A 24,177-nucleotide genomic window follows, 5' to 3' on the forward strand; every position below is an offset into this window, starting at 1 on the left:
GTCGTGAAAGGTATGTTTTATAACAGGATCTTAAACTTACATTTATAAAATTTATACAGGTGACCCTTAAACAACATGGGTTTGAACTGCAAGGGTCCACTTATATGTGGATTTTTTATAGTATAGCATTGTAAATGTATTTTCTTCTTACGACCTTCTTAATAACACATTATTTTCTCTAGCTTAACTTACTGTATGAGTACAGTGTATAATACATGTAACATACAAAATACATATTAATTGACTATGTTATTAGTAAGGTTTTTGGTCAACAGTAGGCTATCTGTAGTTGAGTTTTTGGAGAGTCACAAGTTACACATGGATTCTCTACTGCATGGGCAGGGAGTCAATGCCCCTATCCCAACGTTATTCAAGGGTCAACTGTATATACTTTTTAAACAAAATTCATTATATATATACTTTTATGTCCACTAAAGTAGGCAAATCTTAAGTGTACATCTTCATGGAATTTTTTCCTTCCTATTTCAGTCAGTCAGGGTGAGGTGCTAATCATGTCAATCCAATCAAAAATTTAGCTGGCTCAAGCCTGGACTGCAGTTTTAGTAATCTATGTCTGGTTTGTCCACTTCCAGTTTCCCCCTATTTTTTAGATATGGCAACTCTCTATCTCTTCAACTATGAAAGCCTATGGGAAATTCAAAAGTACTTTGAGAAGATTTAAGCTTAATTCTTTATCCTTCTACCTACCATCTACAAACTCAAACGGGGATGAGAGTCAGCTGTGTATTTGAGGCAGTTCCTTTCCCTTAAGCATGACTCTGTCTCCTATGCCTATGGGGGATTTCATTTAGTGCAATAGTGTTATTTAAAATGGACTTAGATTAGCTGTAAATACTCAATGCAAATTCTAGGGAACCAAAAATTAGTAAAAAAGAGGTATAATTGATATGCTGAGAGGAAAGAAAATGTAATCATATAAAACGCTCAATTAAAACCAGAGAAGACAGAAAAAGGGTGTAATAGAAAAAAAGAAACAAAGAACAAGGGCAAGAAATAGAAAACATTAAATATGTTAGACATCAATCACCATACTAAATATCAGTGGTCTAAATACACAAGTTAAATGGCAGAGACTGACAGAATAGATTAAAAAAAAAAAAGACCCAACTATATGTTGTCTGTAAGAAAACCATTTAAAATATAAAGACACAGATAGGGTAAAAGCATAGTAATGGAGAAAGATATAACATATTAACTAACACTGATTAAACAAAAACAGAGAAGCTGTATTAATTTCAGAGATAGCTGAATTCAGAGCAAGAAAAATCATCAGGGATAAAGAAGAGGACTACAAGATGATAATGTGGCCACTTCTCTGAGGAGACATAACAATCCATAAAGTATATATACCTAACAACATAGTATCAAAATATGAAGGCAAAAACTGAAAGAACCGCAAGGAGAACTAGAGAAATCCACTATTATAGTTGGAGAATTTGACACCTCTCTATCATTAATTGACATATTCAGCAGTCTATTATGAAAATGAAGAACACTTTCAATTAACTGGATCTAGATTTCTACAACACTTCAACAACAGCAAACATACATTCTACTCAAGCTTACAGAGAACTTTTATTTACCAACATAGAACATGTTATGGACCATAAAGTACACTTTAACAACTGTAAAATAAGAGAAATCATACAAAGTGTACTTTCAGACTCCAATGTAATTAAACTAGAAATCAGTAACAGAAGGATAGTCCGAAAATGCCCAGACATTTGGACAGTGACAAATGCCCAGACATTTGGACATTTGGACTTGGGCAGTGAACAACACACTTCTAAGTAACAGGTGGACCAAATAGGAAGTCTCAAGAGAATTTTAAAATATTTTGAACTAAATTAAAATGAAAACACAGCTTATCAAATTTTGTGAAATGCACTGAAAACAGTGCTTAGGGGAAAATTTATAGCACTAACTACATATATCTGAAAACAAGAAAGACTTGAAATCAATAATGTAGGCTTCCATCTTAAGAAACTAGGAAAACAAATTAAATCAAAAGTAAGCAAAAGTCAAGAATAAAAAAAAAGAAATCAATGAAATTGAAACAGGAAATCAACAGAGAAAAATCAAAGAAATTAAAACCAATAAAGCTCAATAAAACCAATAAGCTTCTGTACAAAAAAACTAAGAAGGAAACAATAGAAAGAAGACACAAATGACTAATATCAGAAAAGAGGGTCCATCACTACTGATTCCATGGACAGTAAAAGGATAATTAACAAATATTATGAAAAACTCTATTCCCACAGATTTGATAAATGGTTCAATTCCTTGAAAGACATAACCTGACAAAACTCACACAGGAGAAATGGAAAATCTGAATAGACTAATACCTATTAAATAAACTGAATGAATAATTAACCTTTCAAAAAAGAAAGCACCAAGCCTCAATGGGTTCAACGGTAAACTCTACAAAACATTTAAGGGAAAAAAAAAATCAATTCTCTACTATCTCTTCCAGAAAACAGAAGCAAAGGGGACAGTTCCTAAAACTACTCTAAATACCATTACTCTAAATACCAAAAACATAGGGGTGCCTGGTTTTCGGTGGCTCAGTTAAGCATCCAATCTGGATTTTGGCTCAGGTTATGATCTCATGGTTCATGGGTTCCAGCCCCACAGACCCTGTGTTGACAGTGCAGAGCCTGTTTAGGATTCTCTCTCCCTCCCTCTCTCTGCCCCTCCCTAGCTTGCTTTCTCCCTCTCTCATTAAATAAACTTAAAAAAATAAATAAAATTTACATGGAAATACAAAGCATCCAACGATAGCCTGGAAGTGTCTTCTTGAAGAACTACAAAATGGGAGTATTGTCTACCATATAATATACTTGTTACAAACTCAAAGTAATTATAACAAGGGTAGAAAAATAGATCATGGAAGGTAATAGAGAATTCACAAACAGACTCATACATAACTGGTTACTTGATTTATGATAAAAGTGGCATGGCAGAGCAGTGGAGGCAGTGGAGAAAGGACTATCTTTTTAATAAACAGTGTTTGATCATTTTGATACCTATAAGGAGGAATATGAAAGGGATCTCTACCCCACACCATACACAAAAAAATGAATCCCGAGTAGTTTGTATATCTAAATATGAAAAGAAAATCAATAAAGTTTATATAATATAGGAGAATACTTTCATAATTTCAGGATTGGCGAAGCTTATAAAAAGCGCCAATCATACACAAAACCACTGATAATCTTAAGTACATGAAAATCAAGAACGCTGGGGGTACTTGGGTGGTTCAGTTGATTAAGCATGCGACATCAGCTCAGGTCATGACCTCGTGGTTGTGGATTTAAGCCCCGTGTCAGGCTCTGTGCTGACAGCTCAGAGCCTGGAGCCTGCTTCAGATTCTGTGTCTCCCTCTCCTTCTGCCCCCTCCACCCATCACTCACACTCTCTCTCAAAAATAAAAAACATTAAAAAAATTTTAATTAAGAACTCTGTTCACCAAAAGACATTCTTGTTTCAAAATACTAACCTAGGGATTGGGGAAAGAGGGTGGAAATATAGATGAAGCAAGACTGGTGGGGAATTGATAATTGCTGAAGCTAGGTGATAGGTACCTGTAGTCTATTACTTTATTCTTTCGACTTTTGTAATATGTTTGCCATTTTTCATGATAAAAAACACACAGTGAGGACCATCCTAAGAGTGACAAGTCAAATCACAGAATGGAACACGAAACGACAAGGACTTTTATGAAGACTATATAAAGAACTGCTTTAAACTAGTAGGAATAAGAGACAATGTACACATAAAAGACACCAAAAAAATGTCAAGAGCTCAGCTGATCTGGAAGAACGGTAGGTGAGATGTCAGTGTCAGAGTAGCCAAATAAGGAAACAAGCACAAAGGGAAAGAAAGCTTTTGACCACTTACTACATGGTAATAAGCAAGAGTTAGGGTGTCTACAACTAGAGGAGGCCCCAATCCACCTGTTCCATCTCACCCTCACACCCCCCCCGCCCCGCCCCACACCGTGAGCAGTGCAGTGACAGAGAGTCAGGTGGATCAGCACAGAATCCTGAACAAAAGGCTCCAGCAGTGTTAGGGACCATAAGGTGTGTATATTTGGGGTAGGAGGTATGTAGGAGATTAAGGGAGGACAGTCTGAGTGGACTGAGTCAGAGTGGGAAAAGGGTCTTCAAGGTTTCCCCCATGAAGAGGTCTCAGCAGAGGTGTCTGAAGACCTCAGCTCAAAGCCTCAGATAAAGAACTAAAAATGAAAGTGCTGGGACTAGATACTTAAATATGTCGGGGGTCGGGGGTTCCGTCCAGGGTGTCTGAGTCCCAGCCTGAGCTCCCTCGAGAGGCCGCAGGACACTGCCATGCACCAAGTCTGATTGTGAGGAGGGGACAGCCTTCCCGTGTGGGGCCTGTTGGATAAAGTCCCTGTAATTGTGTCTGGTCAGGCCTGGAAGAGCACACAGGATTGGAACCAGGAGCGGAACTCCTCACAAAGATGTGCAACTTCAGTAGCTATCGGGGAAAGGCAAATTAAAAGGCTGAAATTAAACACTGATAAGGATGTAAAGCACCCAGAATTCCAAGAGACGGATGATGGTTAATACAAACTGTACAGTAACTTTGGAATATAGTCTGGCAGATCCCGTTACCCAGAAATTCCATTTCTAGGTAGAATAGAAACCAAAAGAAATTCGTGCACATATGCACCAGGGCAGATGAATAAGAATGTTCCCCAAAGCAATCTTTGTAACAGACTCAAACTGGAAAAAATATATATGTATAAATGTCAACCACTGAATGAATTAACAGTAGTGTGTGTGTGTGTGTGTGTGTGTGTGTGTGTATAATGAAATAATTATCATTGTTTTTCATAAAATGAATACAATTCAGCTACACAAACACAATGCTGAATGAACAAAAGCGCACCGTAAGATTCTATTTACATACAGTTCAAAAACAGAGAAAACTAAAGAAAAAAAAGCTAGAACAAAATGGTGGTTGCCTCTCGGGAGCAGGGAAATTGGCGGTGATGTGCAAAGCCTGGAAGGCAGTGGTTTGAAGTAGGAAACATTGATCTGGGTTATGTAAGTTACACAGGGGGTTGTTTGTGATGATTCAGTGACCTTATACATTTATGTTTCATGAACTTTTCTATAACGTGCTTCAATAAAAAAGTGTTTTAAAAGAAACAAATACAAGCACATTTATAAAGCAGCCACACATCTTGAAGGGAAAACACAGAGGCTGTATGAATAAACAGTGTCCTCACCTCTTTAGGATTGATGTATCTCACTATCTGACGTGGCTCTCCTCGTCTTCTTAGATCAATCAGTCTTTTAAAGTGTTGGAAGACAGTGACATTCTAAAGGTTCAAATACATAAGACTGTATGGTCAAAACTGGATTTTCTACCTCTGATTAGCTTTTCGCCTAATTAGGGCAAAATGAGTAAAAACCATATCATAGATTTTATGTGTGTAAACTAGATTTTAGAAATATTACCACTCACGATTTACTTTGACAAGCCAGGCAATACCAATTTTATTCTCCCAACGAGTTTTACCCTTCACTTTGGAAGTGCATCACTAGCAACTGTAAAGAAAATACCCAGGACATTGGCTGAGTTGCTTTTGCATGTTCCAGAGTCATCCAGGAGGAAGACAAAATAGAGCCTACTGGTTAAGAACACGGAGCATGGCATCCTATTATCTGAGTTCAACAGTTACTACCAACTCACCATGCGACCCTGGACAAGTTGCTTAAATTCTCTCCTCGGTGTCTCACCTAAAAAATGGGAATGATAGTGGCTATCTCCTACAGCTATGGTGAGGAGTTCATGAGTTAATATTCATAAAGCACTCAGAACAACTTCTGGCCCAAGAAAGCACTAAATAATTATTATTCTATTATTACCATTACAGAAACCTCATTACTGTAGTAATTCCACTGATATACAAACCCTACCTACTATTCATGTTAGGACATATTTGGTCAAACAACTCCAAACAACTTTTTTTTTTTTTTTTTAAGAGAGAGAGAGAGAGAGAGAGAGAGAGAGAGAGAGAGAGTGGGAGGGGCAGAGGGAGGAAGATACAGAACCCAAAGCAGGCTCCAGGCTCTGAGCTGTCAGTACAGAGTCTGACTCAGGGCTTGAACTCATGAACCGCGAGATCACGACCTGCACTGAAGTCGGATATTTTTTTTTTTAACGTTTATTTATTTTGAGACAGAGAGAGACAGAGCATTAACGGGGGAGGGGCAGTGAGAGAGGGAGACACAGAACCGGAAGCAGGCTCCAGGCTCTGAGCCATCAGCCCAGAGCCCGACGCGGGGCTCGAACTCACGGAACGTGAGATCGTGACCTGAGCTGAAGTCGGTCACTTAACCGACTGAGCCACCCAGGCGCCCCTGAAGTCGCATATTAACTGACTGAACCACCCAGGCGCCCCTCCAAACAATTCTTCTCTCTCAGACAACAATTTCTTTGGTAACACTCTCCTCATACTCTATCCCCCAAAAAACCCTTACTAACGCTTGGTAAACTCCCCCTACCCCACCCGTGAGCTTATGTTAAATCAAATAAATTCAAACTGAATCCACATCACTAACAAGACAATTTGAATTCCCACTGCTTCAATGAAGCACACTGCCTGTGGAGACGGTGTAGCCCACATCAAAACAGATAATATTCTTTCTGAAAGGAAGATATAATTTCCAGTAGGTATAACCCCAAGTTGAGTATCAAGAAAAATTTATGGTGATACCTTGGGGGATGGTGAATAAAAATTTAGTGCTTTTAGAATGGGTTCGGACTTAAGCGATCATCAACATAATATAAACAGCTATGTGCGTAAGATGTTATCTATAAACCTAACGGTAACCACAAATCAAAAACTATTAATAGATATGTAAAAAAACAAAGAGAAAGGAACCCAAGTAATATCACTAAAGAAAGCCATCAGAGGGTGGGGACAGGAGGGAGGAGGAGAGGACAGAGAGGGGGAGGGGGCCACGGTGGGGTGGGATGGCCTTCTGGCCTAGGTGGCAGAAGTGGTGGCCGCCGCTGACCAGCCTGCTGCTCTCTCACTTCTGCTTGGGCTTCCCGGCTCCTCCCTTTCCCCTCCCCCCTGCAGATGGAGAGGGTGGCCCTGCTGTGGATGGTCAGGTAGCTCCCGACACCCATCTCTGTCCCCAGTCAGCATGGAACAGACCAGGAGGAAGCTGGCGGGAGGGCTGCCGGCCGGTGTGATAGACTGGGGCACACAGTAGATAAAATTAGGAGATGCTGAAAACACAGAACCACAGCTCATCATCCCCTCCTGTTCTGTCAGTAAGGAGTCAGCGAAAGTGGAAAGTGGGTGATCGAGCTCAAGGGAGGGTGATGAAAGGTGTTGATCACCTAGGCTTCCTCACTGGTGATGAAGCAATAGGAAAACCGATGTAGGCAACATAGAGGCCAATTTGCTGTGGTGTAGCTGAAGATTGGGACTTGATGGAAAGGTTATGGAACAAGTGATTTTTAAGTATTTAAGGGCAGAACAAGAAGAATATTTCCAAAACTGTAAGCAATAAATTTCTGTTGCTTATCATCCACCCAGTCTGTTGTAGTTCATTCTAGCCGCCCAAATGGACCAACACAAGTACTAAGGATCTGAACAACATGGTTAGCCAGTAGGACTTGAACCATGTCAGAATACATTTTTTTCCTCAAGTTCATGTGAAACATTTACCAAAATAGACTTTTTTCTAGGACAGGGAAGTTTCAACAAATTTCAAGTTATTAAAATCATATAAGAAGGAGGAGCCAAGATGGCGGAACATCATGGAAGCTTTTTGTGTGTCTCACGTCCATGAAATACAGCCAGACCAACACTAAACCATCCTACACACCTAGAAAACTGATTGGAGGATTAACACAACAATCTGCACAACCTGAACCACAGAATAGAGCAGGTATGTGGTGCGGAGAGCTGAACTTGGGGAGTGAGAAGCCTTGAAAGGTAGGAAACCACTTTTGTGGGCAGAGAGAGGACAGAGACTGGGGAGGGGGGGAGAACACATGAAAATCACCCCTCCCCAAAAGCAGCTGGAGAGAAAGTAGAAAACTGGAAACAGCCATAGGGACTAAACTAAAAAGGGAGAAAGGAGAAAGTTTAAATTCCATTAAGACTGTAAACAAGGAGAGCACAAAGGCTGCAACTCCTCAGCTCGACACCTGGCAGTGCTCTGGTGGGAAGGGCGAACCCCCAGGAAGAGGATGGGGTCCGGGAGGTTCTCGGGCCTCACGGGGAAAAGCAGTTCCACTGCGGGAAGGACATTTGGTAAAGAATGTTGCAGCCACCTGGTCCCAGCAGACCCCGGAAGGCGGCCACATTCGCTGGTGCTGGGACAAGGTTGTTAAGGGTGCAGCCTGGTGCCAGATGTGTGTTGCGATTTTCCATAATCCCTGAGACGCTGCTGCTACACTGTCTCGTGAACTTTTTCTGGGGCGGGCTGGCATTCTGGCCGCAGTCTCGGGGCACCGGCAAAAACAGGGTCCAACGGGCACAGCTGGGTGCAGCCGATATTCAGCCATTGCTCATTCGGCCATTGCTCAGTGAGACCCTCCCGCAGAGGGGCGGAACGGGTCAAAGCCACAGTCCTTTGGAAGTAGGAGGCCGGGGAAAACAGCCATATCTGAGATAAGGCTTGGGAGAGAGGTGCTGCCTGGAGTCTGGTCACGAAGAGTGAAGAGGCGGAGAGTGGACGAGAGTTGAAGACAGAGGACGAGTGCACGATTGCCGATCCAGGAGAACAGACTGGGTAGCTGAGTGGTGCCATTTTCACCGCTCCCGCACATGCGCGTACACAGCTACGAGCCCCGCAACAATCCACCCCAGTAGGCTAGCAGCGCCATCTAGTGGACAGCGGAGCTGTTATACCGAGTCCCGCCCAACTGGGACAGCTTCGCTCTTCAAGAACACAAACCTCACTGCCGGCTTAATTTATGGACTGTAAAGAGCTACACAGACTGACTTCTAGGGGAAAACGAAGCAATTTCAGTCCTACTTCAATCTGTTAGCAGGTTCATCTATTCAATTTTCTTTCTTTTTCCTTTTTCTCTTTTACAAATCTTTTCTTTTTCTTGAATACAGAAAGAGAAAAAATTCATTTTTTCAATTTTTATTAAAAACATCTTTCTTTTTTATTACTATACTTTTTACTTTTGTGTAAATTTTTTAAAATTCTACTTTACTTCCATCATTTTATTTTAGTCTACTTCAGTGTACTCACCTTTTCAAATTCTCAATTTCCTTTTTTTTTTCTTTTTTTCTCTTTTTTGTTTCATTTCTTTTTCTTGAATGCAGATAGAGAAAAACTTCATTTTTACTTTCAATTTCTATTAAAAATATTTTTATTTTATTTTTATTAGTATATTTTTTGCTGTTATGTAAATTTTTTCAAGTTCTATTTTACTTCCATCATTTTATTTTAGTCTACTAGAGTGTATTCACTTTTTCAAATTTTCAAACGATTTTTTTCTTTTCTTATCTTTTTTCTTTTTCATTTCTTTTCTTTTTTCTTAAAAAGAGAAAACGAAAAAATTCATATTTATTTTTAATTTTCATTAAAAATATTAATTTTTTTCTACTACATTCTTTACTTTTGTGTATATTTTTTCAAATTCTATTTTACCCCCATCATCTTAGTCTACTTCAGTGTATTCACTCTTTCAAATTTTCAAACACTTTCCTTCCACCCCCGCCTTTTTTTCTCTAATCTGTCAAACCACTTTCAACACCCAGACCAAAACACGCCTAGGATCTAGCATCATCTATTCGATTTTTGTGTGTGTGTTTTTAATTTTTAATTTCAATATAGTTTTAATTTAAAATTTTTTAATTTCAATTTTTCTACCTCATTAATTACTTTCCTCCCTTCAAAATGACAAAACAAAGGAATTCACCCCAAAAGAAAGAGCACAAAGAAACGAAAGCCAGGGATTTAACTAACACAGATAGGAGTAAGATGTCTGAACCAGAATTTAGAATCACGATAATAAGAATACTAGCCGGAGTCAAACATAGATTAGAATCCCCTTCTGCAGAGATAAAGGAAGTAAAAAATAGCCAGAATGAAATTAAAAATGCTGTAACAGAGCTGCAATCACGGATGGATGCAGCGGTGGCAAGATGGATGAGGCAGAACAGAGAATCAGCGATACAGAGGACAAACTTATAAAGAATAAGGAAGCAGAAAAAAAGAGGGAGATTAAGGCAGAAGAGCATGATTTAAGAATTAGAGAAATCAGTGACTCATTAAAAATGAACAACATCAGAATCATAGGGGTCCCAGAAGAGGAAGAGAGAGAAATAGGGGTAGAAGGGTTATGTGAGCAAATCATAGGGGGAAAACTTTCCTAACCTGGGGAAAGACACAGACATCAAAATCCAGGAAGCACAGATGATCCCCATTAGATTCAACAAAAACCGACCATCAACAAGGCATATCATAGTCAAATGCACAAAATACTCAGGCAAGGAGAGAATCATGAAAGCAGCAAGGGAAAAAAAGTCTCTAACATACAAGGGAAGACAGATCAGGTTGGAGGCAGACCTATCCACAGAAACTTGGCAGGCCAGAAGGGAGTGGCAGGATATATTCAGTGTTCTGAATCAGAAAAATATGCAGCCAAGAATTCTTTATCCATCAAGGCTGTCATTCAAAATACAAGGAGAGATAAAAAGTTTCCCAGACAAACAAAAATTAAAGGGAGTTTGTAACCACTAAACCAGCCCTGCAAGAAATTTTAAGGGGGCTTTCCGAGGGGAGAAAAGATGAAATTAATAAATAAGTAAGTAAGTAAATAAATAAATAAATAAATAAATACCAAAAGCAACAAAAGATTAGAAAGGACCAGAGAACATCACCAGAAACTCCAACTCTACAAGCATCATAATAGCAATAAATTTATATCTTTCAGTACTCACTCTAAATGTCAATGGACTCAATGCTCCAATCAAAAGACATAGGGTAACAAAATGGATAAGAAAACAAGACTCATCTACATGCTGTTTACAGGAGACCCACTTTAGACCTAAAGGCACCTTCAGATTGAAAATAAGGGGATGGAGAACCATCTAACATGCTAATGGTCAACAAAAGAAAGCCAGAGTAGCTTGATTATGATTATATTGATTATGATTATGATTATACCATAATCAAGGGGTCTATACACCAAGAAGACCTAACAATTATAAAAATTTATGCGCCAAATGTGAGAGTACCCAAATATATAAATCAATTAATCACAAACATCAGGAAACTCATCGATAGTAATACCTTAATAGTAGGAGACTTCAACACCCCACTCACAGCAATGGACAGATCATCTAATAAAAAAATCAACAAGGAAACAATGGTTTTGAATGACACACTGGACCAGATGGACTTAACAGATATATTCAGAACATTTCATCCTAAAGCAGCAGAATATACATTCTTCTCCAGTGCACATGACACGTTCTCCAGAATAGACCATATACTGGGACACAAATCAGCCCTAAGTAAGTACAAAAAGACTGAGATCATACCATGCATATTTTCAGACCACAATGCTATGAAACTTGAAATCAACCACAAGAAAAAATTTGGAAAGGTAACAAATACTTGGAGACTGAAGAACATCCTACTAAAGAATGAATGGGCTAACCAAGCAGTTAAAGAGGAAATTAAAAAGTATATGGAAGTCAATGAAAATGATAACACCACAACCCAAAACCTCTGGGACGCAGCAAAGGCAGTCATAAAAGAAAAGTATATAGCAATCCAGGCCTTCCTAAAGAAGGAAGATCGATCTCAGATACACAACCTAACCTTATGCCTTAAGGACCTGGAAAAAGATCAGCAAATAAAACCCAAAACCAGCAGAAGACAGGAAATCATAAAGACTAGAGCATAAATTAATGCTACTGAAACCAAAAAAACCAGTAGAACAGATCAATGAAACCAGAAGCTGGTTCTTTGAAAAAATTAATAAAATTGATAAACCACTAGCCAGTTGGATCAAGAAGAAAAAGGAAAGGACCCAAATAAATAAAATCAAGAATGAAACAGGAGAGATCACAACCAACAAAACAGAAATAAAAACAATAATAAGAGAATATTATGAGCAATTTTATGCCAATGAAATGGGTAATCTGGAAGAAATGGACAAATTGCTAGAAACATATACACTACCAAAACTGAAACAGAAAGATATAGAAAATGTGAACAGACCCATAACCAGTAAAGAAATCAAATTAGTAATAAAAAAAAAAAAAAACCTCCCAAAAAACAAGAGTCCAGAACCAGATGGCTTTCCAGGGAAATTATACCAAACATTTAAGGAAGAGTTAACACCTATTCTCTTGAAACTGTTCCAAAAAATAGAAATGGAAGGAAAACTTCCAAACTCTTTCTATGAAGCTAGCATTACCTTGATTCCAAAAGCAGACAGAGACCCCACTAAAAAGGAGAACTATAGACCAATTTCCCTGATGAACATGGATGCAAAAATCCTCAACAAGATATGAGCCAACCGGATCCAACAATACATTAAAAAAACTATTCACCACAACCAAATGGGATTGATACCTGGGAGGCAGGGCTGGTTCAATATCTGCAAAACAATTAACTTGGTGATTCATCACATCAATAAAAGAAAGGACAAGAACCATATGATCCTCTCAAATGCAGAGAAAGCATTTGACAAAATACAGCATGATTTCTTGATAAAAACCCTCAAGAAAGTAGGGATAGAAGGAGCAGACCTCAAGATCATGAAAGCCATATATGAATGACCCAACGCTAATATCATCCTCAATGGGGAAAAACTGAGAGCTTTTCCCCTAAGGTCAGGAACAAGACAGGGATGTCCACTCTCGCCACTGTTATTCAACATAGTATTGGAAGTCTTAGCCTCTGCAATCAGACAACACAAAGGAATAAAAGGCATCCAAATCGGCCAGGAGGAGGTCAAACTTTCACTCTTCGCAGATGACATGATACTCTACATGAAAAACCCAAAAGATTCCACCGAAAAACTGCTAAAATTGATTCATGAATTCAGCAAAGTGGCAGGGTATAAAATCAATGCACAGAAATCAGTTGCATTCCTATACACCAACAATGAAGCGACAGAAAGAGAAATCAAGGAATCGATCCCTCTTACAGTTGCACAAAAAAACATAGAATACCTTGAAAGAAATTGAAGAAGACACAGAAAAATGGAAAAAGATTCCATGCTCCTGGATAGGAAGAACAAATATTGTTAAAATGTCGACACTACCCAAAGCAATCTACCTATTCAATGCAATCTATCAAAGTAACACCAGCATTCTTCACAGAGCTAGAACAAATAATTCTAAAATTTGTATGGAACCAGAAAAGACCCCAAATAGCCAAAGCAATCCTGAAAAAGAAAACCAAAGCAGGAGGCATCACAATACCAGACTTCAAGCTATACTACAAAGCCGTAATCATCAAGACAGTATGGTACTGGCACAAGAATAGACAGTCAGATCAATGGAACAGAATAGAGAACCCACAATGGACCCACAACTGTATGGCCAACTAATCTATGACAAAGCAGGAAAGAATATCCAGTGGAATAAAGACAGTCTCTTCAGCAAGTGGTGCTGGGAACACTGGACAGCGACATGCAGAAGAATGAACCTGGACCACTTTCTTACAACATACACAAAAATAAACTCAAAATGGATGAAAGACCTCAATGTAAGACAGGAAGCCATCAAAATCCTTGAGGCGAAAGTAAGCAAAAACCTCTTTGATCTTGCCCGCAGCAACTTCTTACTCAACACATCTCTGGAGTCAAGGGAAACAAAAGCAAAAATGAACTACTGGGACCTCATCAAAATAAAAAGCTTCTGCACAGTGAAGGAAACAATCAGGAAAACTAAAAGGCAACCGACAGAATGGGAGAAGATATTTGCAAATGACGTATCAGATACAGGGTTAGTATCCAAAATCTACAAAGAACTTATCAAACTCAACACCCAAAAAACAATCCAGTGAAGAAATGGGCCAAAGACATGAATAGACACTTCTCCAAGGAAGACATCCAGATGGCCAAATGACACGTGAAAAAATGCTCCACATCACTCATCATCAGAAAAATACAAATCAAAACCACAATGAGATACCACCTCACACCTGTCAGAATGGCTAACATGAACAACTCAGGCAACAACAGATGTTGGCCAGGATGCGGAGAAAGAGGATCTCTTTTGCATTGTTGGTGGCAATGCAAGCTGGTGCAGCCACTCTGGAGAACAGTATGGAGGTTTCTCAAAAAACTAAAAATAGAACTACCCTACGACCCAGCAATTGCACTATTAGGCATTTATCCACAGGATACAGGTGTGCTGTTTCGAAGGGACACATGCACCCCCATGTTTATAGTAGCACTATCAACAACAGCCAAAGTATGGAAAGAGCCCAAATGACCATCGATGGATGAATGGATAAAGAAGATGTGGTATATATATATACAATGGGGTATTCCTCGACAATAAAAAAGAATGAAATCTTGCCATTTGCAACTACGTGGATGGAACTGGAGGGTATCATGCTAAGTGAAATTATTCAGAGAAAGACAAAAATCACATGACTTGACACATATGAGGACTTTAAGAGACAAAACAGACGAACATAAGCAAAGGGAAACAAAAATAATATAAAAACAGGGAGGGGGACAAAACAGAAGAGACTCATAAATATGGAGAACAAACTGAGGGTTACTGGGAGGGGGGATGGGCTAAATGGGTAAGGGGCATTAAAGAATCTACTCCTGAAATCATTGTTTCACTATATGCTAACTAATTTGGATGTAAATTTAAAAAAAAATAAAAAATTAAATTGAATTTAAAAAAATCGTATAAATAACTGGCCTCAGAATCAAACCAGAAATCAGTAACAGAAAGGTAACTAGAAAACTTCTAAATATTTGGTAATTAAATAACATACTTCTAAATAACCGATGGGTCAAAAAAAATCACAATGGAAACTGTAAAATATTTTAAAGTGAAAGGTAATAGGGACACCTGGGTAGCTCTGTTGGTTAAATGTTTAACCCTTGATTCCGGCTCAGGCTCAGGTCATGATCTCACAGTTTGTGAGATCGAGCCCCGTGTCAGGCTCTGCACGGATAGCATGGAGCCTGCTTGGGATTCTCTGGGAGGGTAATAAAGTGCAATATTGTGCTGGAGTACAATAAAGAAAAAGAAGTAATAGGTATAAAGTTTACAAAGAAAAAAACAAAAGTCATTCAGACATGACATGATTAGGTAGTAAATCCAAAGGTGTCTATAAAAAATCAATTACAAATAATAAGTGCATACTAGGCCAGCAGATAAAAATAAATTATATTTCTATAAACTAGAAATGAACAATTAGAAAATAAAATTTAATTTTTTTTTTTTTTTCAACGTTTATTTATTTTTGGGACAGAGAGAGACAGAGCATGAACGGGGGAGGGGCAGAGAGAGAGGGAGACACAGAATCGGAAACAGGCTCCAGGCTCTGAGCCATCAGCCCAGAGCCTGACGCGGGGCTCGAACTCACAGATCGTGAGATTGTGACCTGGCTGAAGTCGGACGCTTAACCGACTGCGCCACCCAGGCGCCCCTAGAAAATAAAATTTAAATTAATACCACTCACAGTAGCATCAAACAATGTCAAATACCCGTAAGTTAAATGAAAGATACATAAGACTTCTACACTGCAAACTATAAAACGTTGTGGAGAAAAATTTTTAAAGATCTAAAACATGAAGATATGTACCAGGTTCATGAAAACTTGGAGTAGTAAAATGTCAGTTCTCCCCCAAACTGATCCTAATGCAATCCCAATTATAATCCCCACAAATATTTTTGCAAAAATTAATAAATTGATTCTGCTATTTAAATGGAAATGCAAAAGCCCTAAAATAGCTGTGATAATCATGAAGAACATCACAGTTGGAGGATTTTGATACCCACACTTAGGACAAAGCTATAGTTACTAAGACAGTGTGGTACTGACCCAAATAAAGACAAATAAACCAATGCAAATGAACAGAGACCACAGAAACACTTCACATATATGGAGACATGATCTAGCGTTTTCAGTAAAAGGACTTAATCATTTGGTTATCCATAAAGACAAAAATGAACTTTGCCTACACCTCTTACCACACACAAACATTAATTTGAGAGCATACTAGATCTCAACCTACAATAAAAGCAATCAAGCATCTAGAAAAAGCTTAAGGAAAATATATCCTGGCTTTGGATTAAACATTTCCCCCCAGATTTATTTCAATATAATTGACACGTAATATTGTGTTGGCTGAGCTGGACGTCTGCCTTAGGATCTTTTCCCACTGGGAAAGTTCTGATATTGTCACCTCTTTAGGCAAACATTTCTTTTTCATTTTTTAATGTTTATTTATTTTTGAGAGAGAGAGAGAGAGAGAGAGAGAGAGAGAACGAGAACGAGTGGGGGAGGGGCAAAGAGAGGAGAACAGAGGATTGGAAGCAGGCTCCGTGCTGACAGCAGAGAGCCCGATGTCAGGTTCAAACCTATGAACCCTGAGACTACGACCCAAGACATTCAACCAACCAAGCCACCCAGGAACCCCTGGGCAAACATCTCTTAAACAGGACACAGAAAGCACCAACCATAAAGAACAAGGGATTAAATTGGACTTAATTAAAATGAAAGACTTTTCATTATCAAAAAAACATCTTTAAGAATGCAGTGTCTGGAGAAAATACCTGCCACACATGTATTCAATAAAGGACTTGTGCCCAGGATATATGAGAAACTCCTCCAAGTGAATATTGACAGTGTACTAGTAGATGTAATGGGATTTGGGGGTTTGAAGATTGGGAGAATAGGTTAAAAAAAAAAAGGTGGGGGTTGGGATATTTATATCTTCATCAGACATAATAAGGAGTCACATAATCCTATGTTAACATGATGGAACAAGAAACAAAGGTTTAAGCATGCTCTTTTTAACGTTTATTTATTTTTGAGAGAGAGGGAGACACAGAATCTGAAGCAGGCTCCAGGCTCTGAGCTGTCAGCACAGAGCCCGACACAGGGCTCAAACTCATGAGCCATGAGATCACTACCTCAGCCAAAGTAGGTCACTTAACCAACTGGTCCACCCAGACGTCCCAGGTTTAAATTCTTTTTTTAAAAAATTTTTAAATGTTTTTTTAAATTTATTTTTGAGAGAGAGACAGAGTGTGAATGGGGGAGCGGCAGAGAGAGACATTAACAAAGAATCCAAAGCAGGCTCCAGGCTCTGTGCTGTAAAGAAATGAGGCCATAAGGGCGTCTGGGTGGCTCAGTCGGCTATACCCTGACTCTTGATTTTGGCTCAGGTCATAATCTTACAGTTTGTTAGTTTGAGCAACATGTCCCCCTCTGTGCTGACAGCTCACAGCCTGCTTGGGATTCTCTCTCTCTGCCCCTCCCTCTCTCTCTGCCTCTTACCCCATTTGTCTCACAAAATAAATAAACTTAAACAAAAATTAAGGTAACAAATAGAAGAACTAAAAAATCATTACATATGGTACTGGCAGGGCTGTGTAACAGGTAAGTAAGATAAGCTCTCAATTATCTTTGCAGAAAATCAACAGGTCACTTCTGAAGTTGGCAAATAAAAAATAATGACACAAGCATGTTATATAGAAACAGAAATAACTACCAGAACATCTAAAACAAAAAGTAGTTCAAAGTGCTTCCCTTTAGAGTATGAGGGTAGAGAAGAATAGGAGGGGTAAAAGATGTGCTTTTATTTGTAAGTTCTTCTATATTATTTTACTGAAAGAAGTATACACATTATTTTGACTTAAAATATTCACACAAAAGAAAATACCTTCATTTACAGTAGTTTGACTATGCAAATTACTCACTTACTGGGCCAAGTAATATGTTAAAATTAAGCATCCTTATTTAGAAATCCTCCTCTGAGCCACTTGAAAAAGAATATATCGAGATTTAAGATCAAATGTTTTCTCTTTGGGTCTTAGAACTATTTAAATTATCCTAGGATTTGAACCATGGCTTTCATGGTTGCTTTTTTTCAGTTTCTAACCACTTTTTAAATCCAACTGCTCAGTCACACCTTCTATTGCATGGGACACCATTTTATCTCCAAATACAACCCGCTTTAATCCTTTCAACATACAGATCTTATCTAAATTGATCACAATTTTAAGAAAGAAATTTTAGGGGCACCTGTGTGGCTCAGTTGGTTAAGCGTCTGACTCAGCTTAGGTCATGACCTCACAGTTCATGGGTTCCAGCCCCGTGTTGGGCTCTGTGCTGACAGCCCAGAGCCTGGAGCCTGCTTCAGATTCTGTGTCTCCCTCTCTCTACTCCTCTCCTATGCATACTCTGCCTCTGCCTCTCAAAAATGAATAAATATTAAAATAATTTTTAAAAAATTTTTATGTTTTTATTTATTTTGAGAGGAAGAGAGAGAGAGCAGAGGAGGGGCAGAGAGAGAGAGAGAGAGAGAGGGAGAGAGAATCCCAAGCAGGCTCTGAGCATCAGCAGAGCATGATGCAGGGCTTGAACTCAGAAACCGTGAGATCATGACCTGAGCCAAAGTCAGATGATTAACCGACTTAGCCACCCAGGTGCCCCAATCACCTGTCTCCGATTCTGTGTCTCCCTCTCTCTCTGCCCCTCCCCTGTTGATGCTCTGTCTCTGTCTCAAGAATAAACATTAAAAAAAAAAAATTTAAAAAAAAAGCATTAAAAAAATTTTTAAGGAAATTATTATTTTAGTATTGGAGATCAAGAGTTAGGGGTTTTATGGCTTGAAAGAGACAAAAGAAACACATAATGGAAGCTATTTTGTAAGACTCGATTAACGGATCGTGTGTTAGAAACAGAGCCATCTCACTTCACGTATAATTATCAGGCGCAGACAGTGTTGCTACAAACACAGAAGAAAGAGTGAAGTCATTTTAGTTATTGGCTCTCACTCAACCAGGTCAGTCAACCTGGAATATTCCCTCCACCAATGAGACCAGCTCTACCCAGACTATAGCATGACAAAGTATATTAACTCAGATACAGTTTATTATTAAACTTTAAGTCTTCAAGAGTCAAGTACTCGATAACTATTTAATGAGTGAATGAATGTATCCCTAACACTTTCTCAGAAACCTGATTGCTGAGTCAAGAAATAGTTTTAGAGGTAAAAGCCAAAGGATCCTATTCGTGATACTTTCACTGATCATAGTTATTTTCAGAGTGCCTGACCCTAACCGGGAGCTCAGTAAGGATTTACGAGGCTAATGGAATGATTAATTAATGTTAACTTTCTGAACTTCTAAAAAATGGGTGCTTTTAAAGCAAAGGGGGTACACCAATCTGTAAATATACTAAATATTATTGAATTATACACTTTCAACAGGTGAACCTTAGGCTATATAAATTATATCACAATAAGATTACAAAACAATGAAACAAACTCACAAGAAAACGTTTCCAGGCCCTCTGAATGACTCTGGCAGCTTTATCCCTCTTTGTAAGTTCTGATTCCTGTTCCCAAGGCATTTGAAAGTCCTAAAATAAGCAAAAAGTGTGTATCTAAAATTTCTTTATAAACTCCAATGTGAAACTCACTAGAACTCACGAAAAGTTAAATAGAAAGTTGAATAAATGAAATAATAAAGATGAGATGTGGTATCAAGATAATTATAATAAAAAATAAAAACTGTTACCTACTATTGATTGCCTTATATGTTCCAATTTGTTTCTTTTTTCTAATTTATTTAATTATTTTTAAAAATGTTTATTTATTTCTGAGAGAGAGAGAGGGGAAGGGATACAAAGAGAGGGATACAGAGAATTTCAAGCAGGCTCCATACTGTCAGCACAGAGCCTCTTGTGGGGCTCAAACCCACGAACCGTGAGATCATGACCTGATCTGAAGCTGGATGCTTAACCAACTGAGCCACCCAGTTCTAATTTAAACAACAACCTTGCATAGTAGATTTTACCAGTATGCTGGTGCTAGAGACATAGAGATTGCACTTCAAGGCCTATGGTCAAATAGTGATTAACAAAGCCAGTATTAAACCCAAGGCAGCTAGTGTTGAAAATCCATGACCTTTCACGGCCCCATTCAATGACTTCAAATAAATTGTTCTTATTCAACATGTACAGTGACAGAGTTTCACCCCAAAACTTACCCAGGCCCCTAACCTAGAATTAGAGATGATTATAGGATTTTTCCTTCTTTGTAAATATGCTGACTAGTCAATCATGCATTAAATTGTCAGAAAAAGAGGTGACTAGTAAGACAAAACAAAATCACCAGTTCTACCCATAATTTTTATTAATACTGTGAAGAAATAAGTAATAGGGAAGTCAAAAACACATTACAGTTTATGAGTCCTTTAAAAAGCTGCAGTAGACAGAGAGGATCCTGGGAAGAAAGTGGACTAGGAAGCACCAGGAATCTGTCTCCACTTCTAGACAACTGTGCTGGCAGAATCTAACGTAACTATTTTAGAACTCTGGTGTCTATTGAAGGCTTGCAACTTCCAGGGGAAGGCTTGGGGGGTAACTTGTGGTTAACTCCAGTCAATTTCTGCTCTTAGCCCAGTAGCAGCTACCCATTCCCTCACCGCAGCCCCAGCAGCAGGCAGCTGTGTACATGTTTCTGGAACAGCTTGCACACTTGTGGGAGCCAGGGTGGACAAAAAGGGACTCTGTCCTCCAATCCAGGAGATCTGTGCTCTGATTGTTGGTTGCTGCTTCCGATCACACAGGTGTAGACGAACAGGCAGGCAGCCTTTGGTGATGCACCTTCACCCCCCCACCGTTGTTGCAAGCCCTTCCCATCTGGCAACTTCCAGGGAACTTAAAGGGTTTTTCCTTCCCTCTACATTGTTGTTCTTTCCCCTTAGGGGAGCCAGATATTAAAAATGAGGACAAAAATAACAACACATATGGAGAAAACTGAGAAGGGATCAGTCATTTCCAGAGAAAGATACAGACTCACAAAAGAACTGAGAAGACCTTAAGTTTACAGTTCAAACTGATCCTTGACTGATCCTTGTAGCCTATAACAATTAAACACACACACACACACACACACACACACACACACACACAGAGTAAACTCAGGCGAAGGGAAAGAATCTGATTTCCAGAGTTCCTGCATTATTAAACTGAAATATCCAGTTTTCAATACAAAATTATAAGGCATATAAAGAGACACAAAATTATGTCTCATTCAAAGGAAATTAAAAAATCAATAGAAACTGACCCTGAAAAAGACCTGATGGCAGATCTACTAGACAAAGACCTGAACACCAATGTCTTAAAGATGCTCAAAAACTAAAGCAAGATGTGGAGAAATTCAAGAAATGATGCACAAAATGGAAATATCAATAAAGAGACAAAAACTAAAAAAAGACCAAACAGAAACTCTGAAGCTGAAAAGTAGAATAACTGAAAGGAACAATTCATTAGTGGGATTCAAAGGCAGAGTTGAGCAGGCAGAAGAAAGTAACCAGCCTTGATTCTTGAAGATTACTTGAAGATAAACAATGGAAATTGTCAAGTCTGAGAAACAGAAAGAAAAAAGATGAAAGAAAAGTAAGCAGAGCTTAAGAGACCTATGGTACACCAGTAAGCAGACCAACATGCATGCTGTGGGAGTCCCAGAAGGAAAAGAGAAGGAGAAGGGGGAGGAGAGAGTATCTCAAGGAATACTGGCTGAAAAACGCCAAACTTAATTTTTTTAAATGTTTATTTATTTTTGACAGAGAGAAAGAGAGACAGAGCATGAGCGGGGGAGGGGCAGAGAGAGAGAGGGAGGCACAGAATCCGAAGCAGGCTCTAGGCTCTGAGCTGTCAGCACAGAGCCCGACGCGTGGCTCGAACTCATAGACTCCGAGATCATGACCTGAGCTGAAGTCGGACACTCAACCAACTGAGCCACCCAGGCACCCGAAAAATGCCAAATTTCATGAAAAACATAAATATAAACATCCCAGAAGCTCAACAAACTCCAATTAAGATGGACTAAAAGATACATCCTCACCAAGACACATTATAATTAAACTTTTGAAAGCCAAAGATAAACTCTTGAAAATAGCAAGAGAGAAAAAATTCATCACATACAAAGAATTTTTAATATGTTAACAGATTTCTCATCAGAAACTTTGGAGGCCAGAAGGCAGTGGGCCAATATATTCAAACTTCTCAATGAAAAAAAACTATCAGGCAAGAATCCTGTGTCTAGCGAAACTGTCCTTCAAGAGTAAGGGAGAAATTAAGATACTGAAGATAAACAAAAGCTGTAAAAGTTCATTGCCACTAGACCTGCCCTGCAAGAAATGCTCAAGAGAGTCCTACAGGGAAAAATGAAGGACACTTGACAGTAACCCAAAATTGTATAAAGAAACAGAAGTTTCGATAAAGGTAAATATATGGATAGTTATAAAAGCCAGTGTTACTGTAACAATGGTTTGTAACTAAAGTTTTTGTTTTATACACGATTTAAGAGAACAATATATTTTAAAAAATTATTAGTCTAAAAATAGTATTATTGTAACTTTGGTTTGTAATTTCACATACTGTTTTCTATGTAATTTAAGAGACAAGTATATTTAAAATAACTATTAGATTATGTTTTGGGGCATACAATGTATAAAGGTGTAATTTTGTGATAACAACAACTGAAAGGAGTTGGGATAGAGGTGTAAAAGAGGAGGTTTTGTATGGCACTGAAGTTAAACTGGCATAAATTCACAATGGAGTGCTATAACTTTAGGATGTTAGATGTAATCTCCATGGTAACCACAAAGGAAACAGGTATAGAATATACACAAAAGGAAATGAGAAATGAATTTAAATGTTTCACTATAAACAAATCAGCTGAACACAAAAGAATACAATAAGGCAGAAAATGATCAACAGAGAAGTCATAAATCATAAAGAAAACAAATAGCAAAATGACATAAGTAAGGTCCTCCTTATCAGTAATTACTTTAAATGTAAACGGTTTAAACTCTCTATTCAAAATACAGAGATTTGCAGAATGGATAAAAACACAAAACTATATGCTATCTAAAACAGACTCACTTTAGATTCAAAGACACACATAGATTGAAAGTGAAAAGACTGAAAAAGATATTCCATGCACATAGTAGCCAAAAAGAGAGGACAGGTGGCTATCTTAATATCAGACAAAATAGACTTTAAATCAAAAAAGTTTATAATAGACAAAAGATATTATACATTAACAAGAGGTTCAACACAATAAGAAAAAATAACAATTATAAACATTTATGTATCTAGTAAAAGACCAGCAAAATATAAGAAGCAAAAAATGACAGAATTGAAAGGAAGACTAGACATTTATATGCCACAGATACATGTCTCTCTAGATAGCTTTTCTATATTATCTATATATATCTATAATATTATATATATGTTTGTATTATAGCTTTTCCATAATTGTTGGAGACGTCAATACCCCACTCTCAATAATGGTAGAACAACCAGACAGAAGGTAAACAAGGAAACAGAGGACTTGAAAAACACAATAAATCAACTTGATCTAGCAAATACAGAACATTCTACCAAATAACAGCAGCATTCACATTTTTCTCAAGTATACAATGGACATTTTCCAGAATAGACCATACCTTAGGCCTCAACATATTACATCTCAATATATTTCAAAAGAAATATACTTCTTTTGAAGTTATAAGTCAGTAACAGGTGAAACTGGAAATTTTACACATTTGTGGAAATTAAACATCATACTCCTAAACAATCAATGGATCAAAGAAAAAATCACATGGGAAATTAGGAAAATGAAAACTAAAACACAACATACCAAAACTTATAGAAAGCAGTGAAAGTAGTGTTAAGAGGAAAGCTTACAGCTCAAATCAACAATTTAACTAAAACTTACAGAACTAGTAAAAGAATAAACTAAACCCAAAGCTAGCTGAAGAAAGATTAGAACAAGAGATAAAAACAAACAGAAAACAGAAAAATAGAGTAAACCAATGAAACCAAAGCTGATTCTTTGAAAAGATCGACATAATTAGCAAACCTTTAGCTAGATAGAGAAGAAATTTACTTCTAGTAATTCAGG

At 38.1% G+C, this 24,177-nt stretch overlaps 1 protein-coding gene across 1 annotated transcript in view; it reads right to left on the minus strand.

Annotated features, from left to right (window-relative positions):
• The window catches only part of CUNH11orf65 (chromosome unknown C11orf65 homolog), a 61,539-nt gene that overhangs the window by 26,987 nt on the left and 10,375 nt on the right, over positions 1–24,177 (minus strand). Inside the window, exons 2-3 of the mRNA XM_047072432.1 lie at positions 19,530–19,619; positions 5,279–5,371 (exon numbers count right to left, since the gene is read on the minus strand). Coding sequence (XP_046928388.1) covers positions 5,279–5,371; positions 19,530–19,610 — 174 coding nt within the window. The 5' untranslated portion in view covers positions 19,611–19,619. The remainder of the gene's footprint in view (positions 1–5,278; positions 5,372–19,529; positions 19,620–24,177) is intronic.

Source organism: Lynx rufus, unplaced genomic scaffold, assembly GCF_022079265.1.
Source record: "Lynx rufus isolate CCGP_SWC_20201006 ecotype Redwood Valley unplaced genomic scaffold, mLynRuf1.p SCAF_9, whole genome shotgun sequence".
NCBI lineage: Eukaryota > Metazoa > Chordata > Mammalia > Carnivora > Felidae > Lynx > Lynx rufus.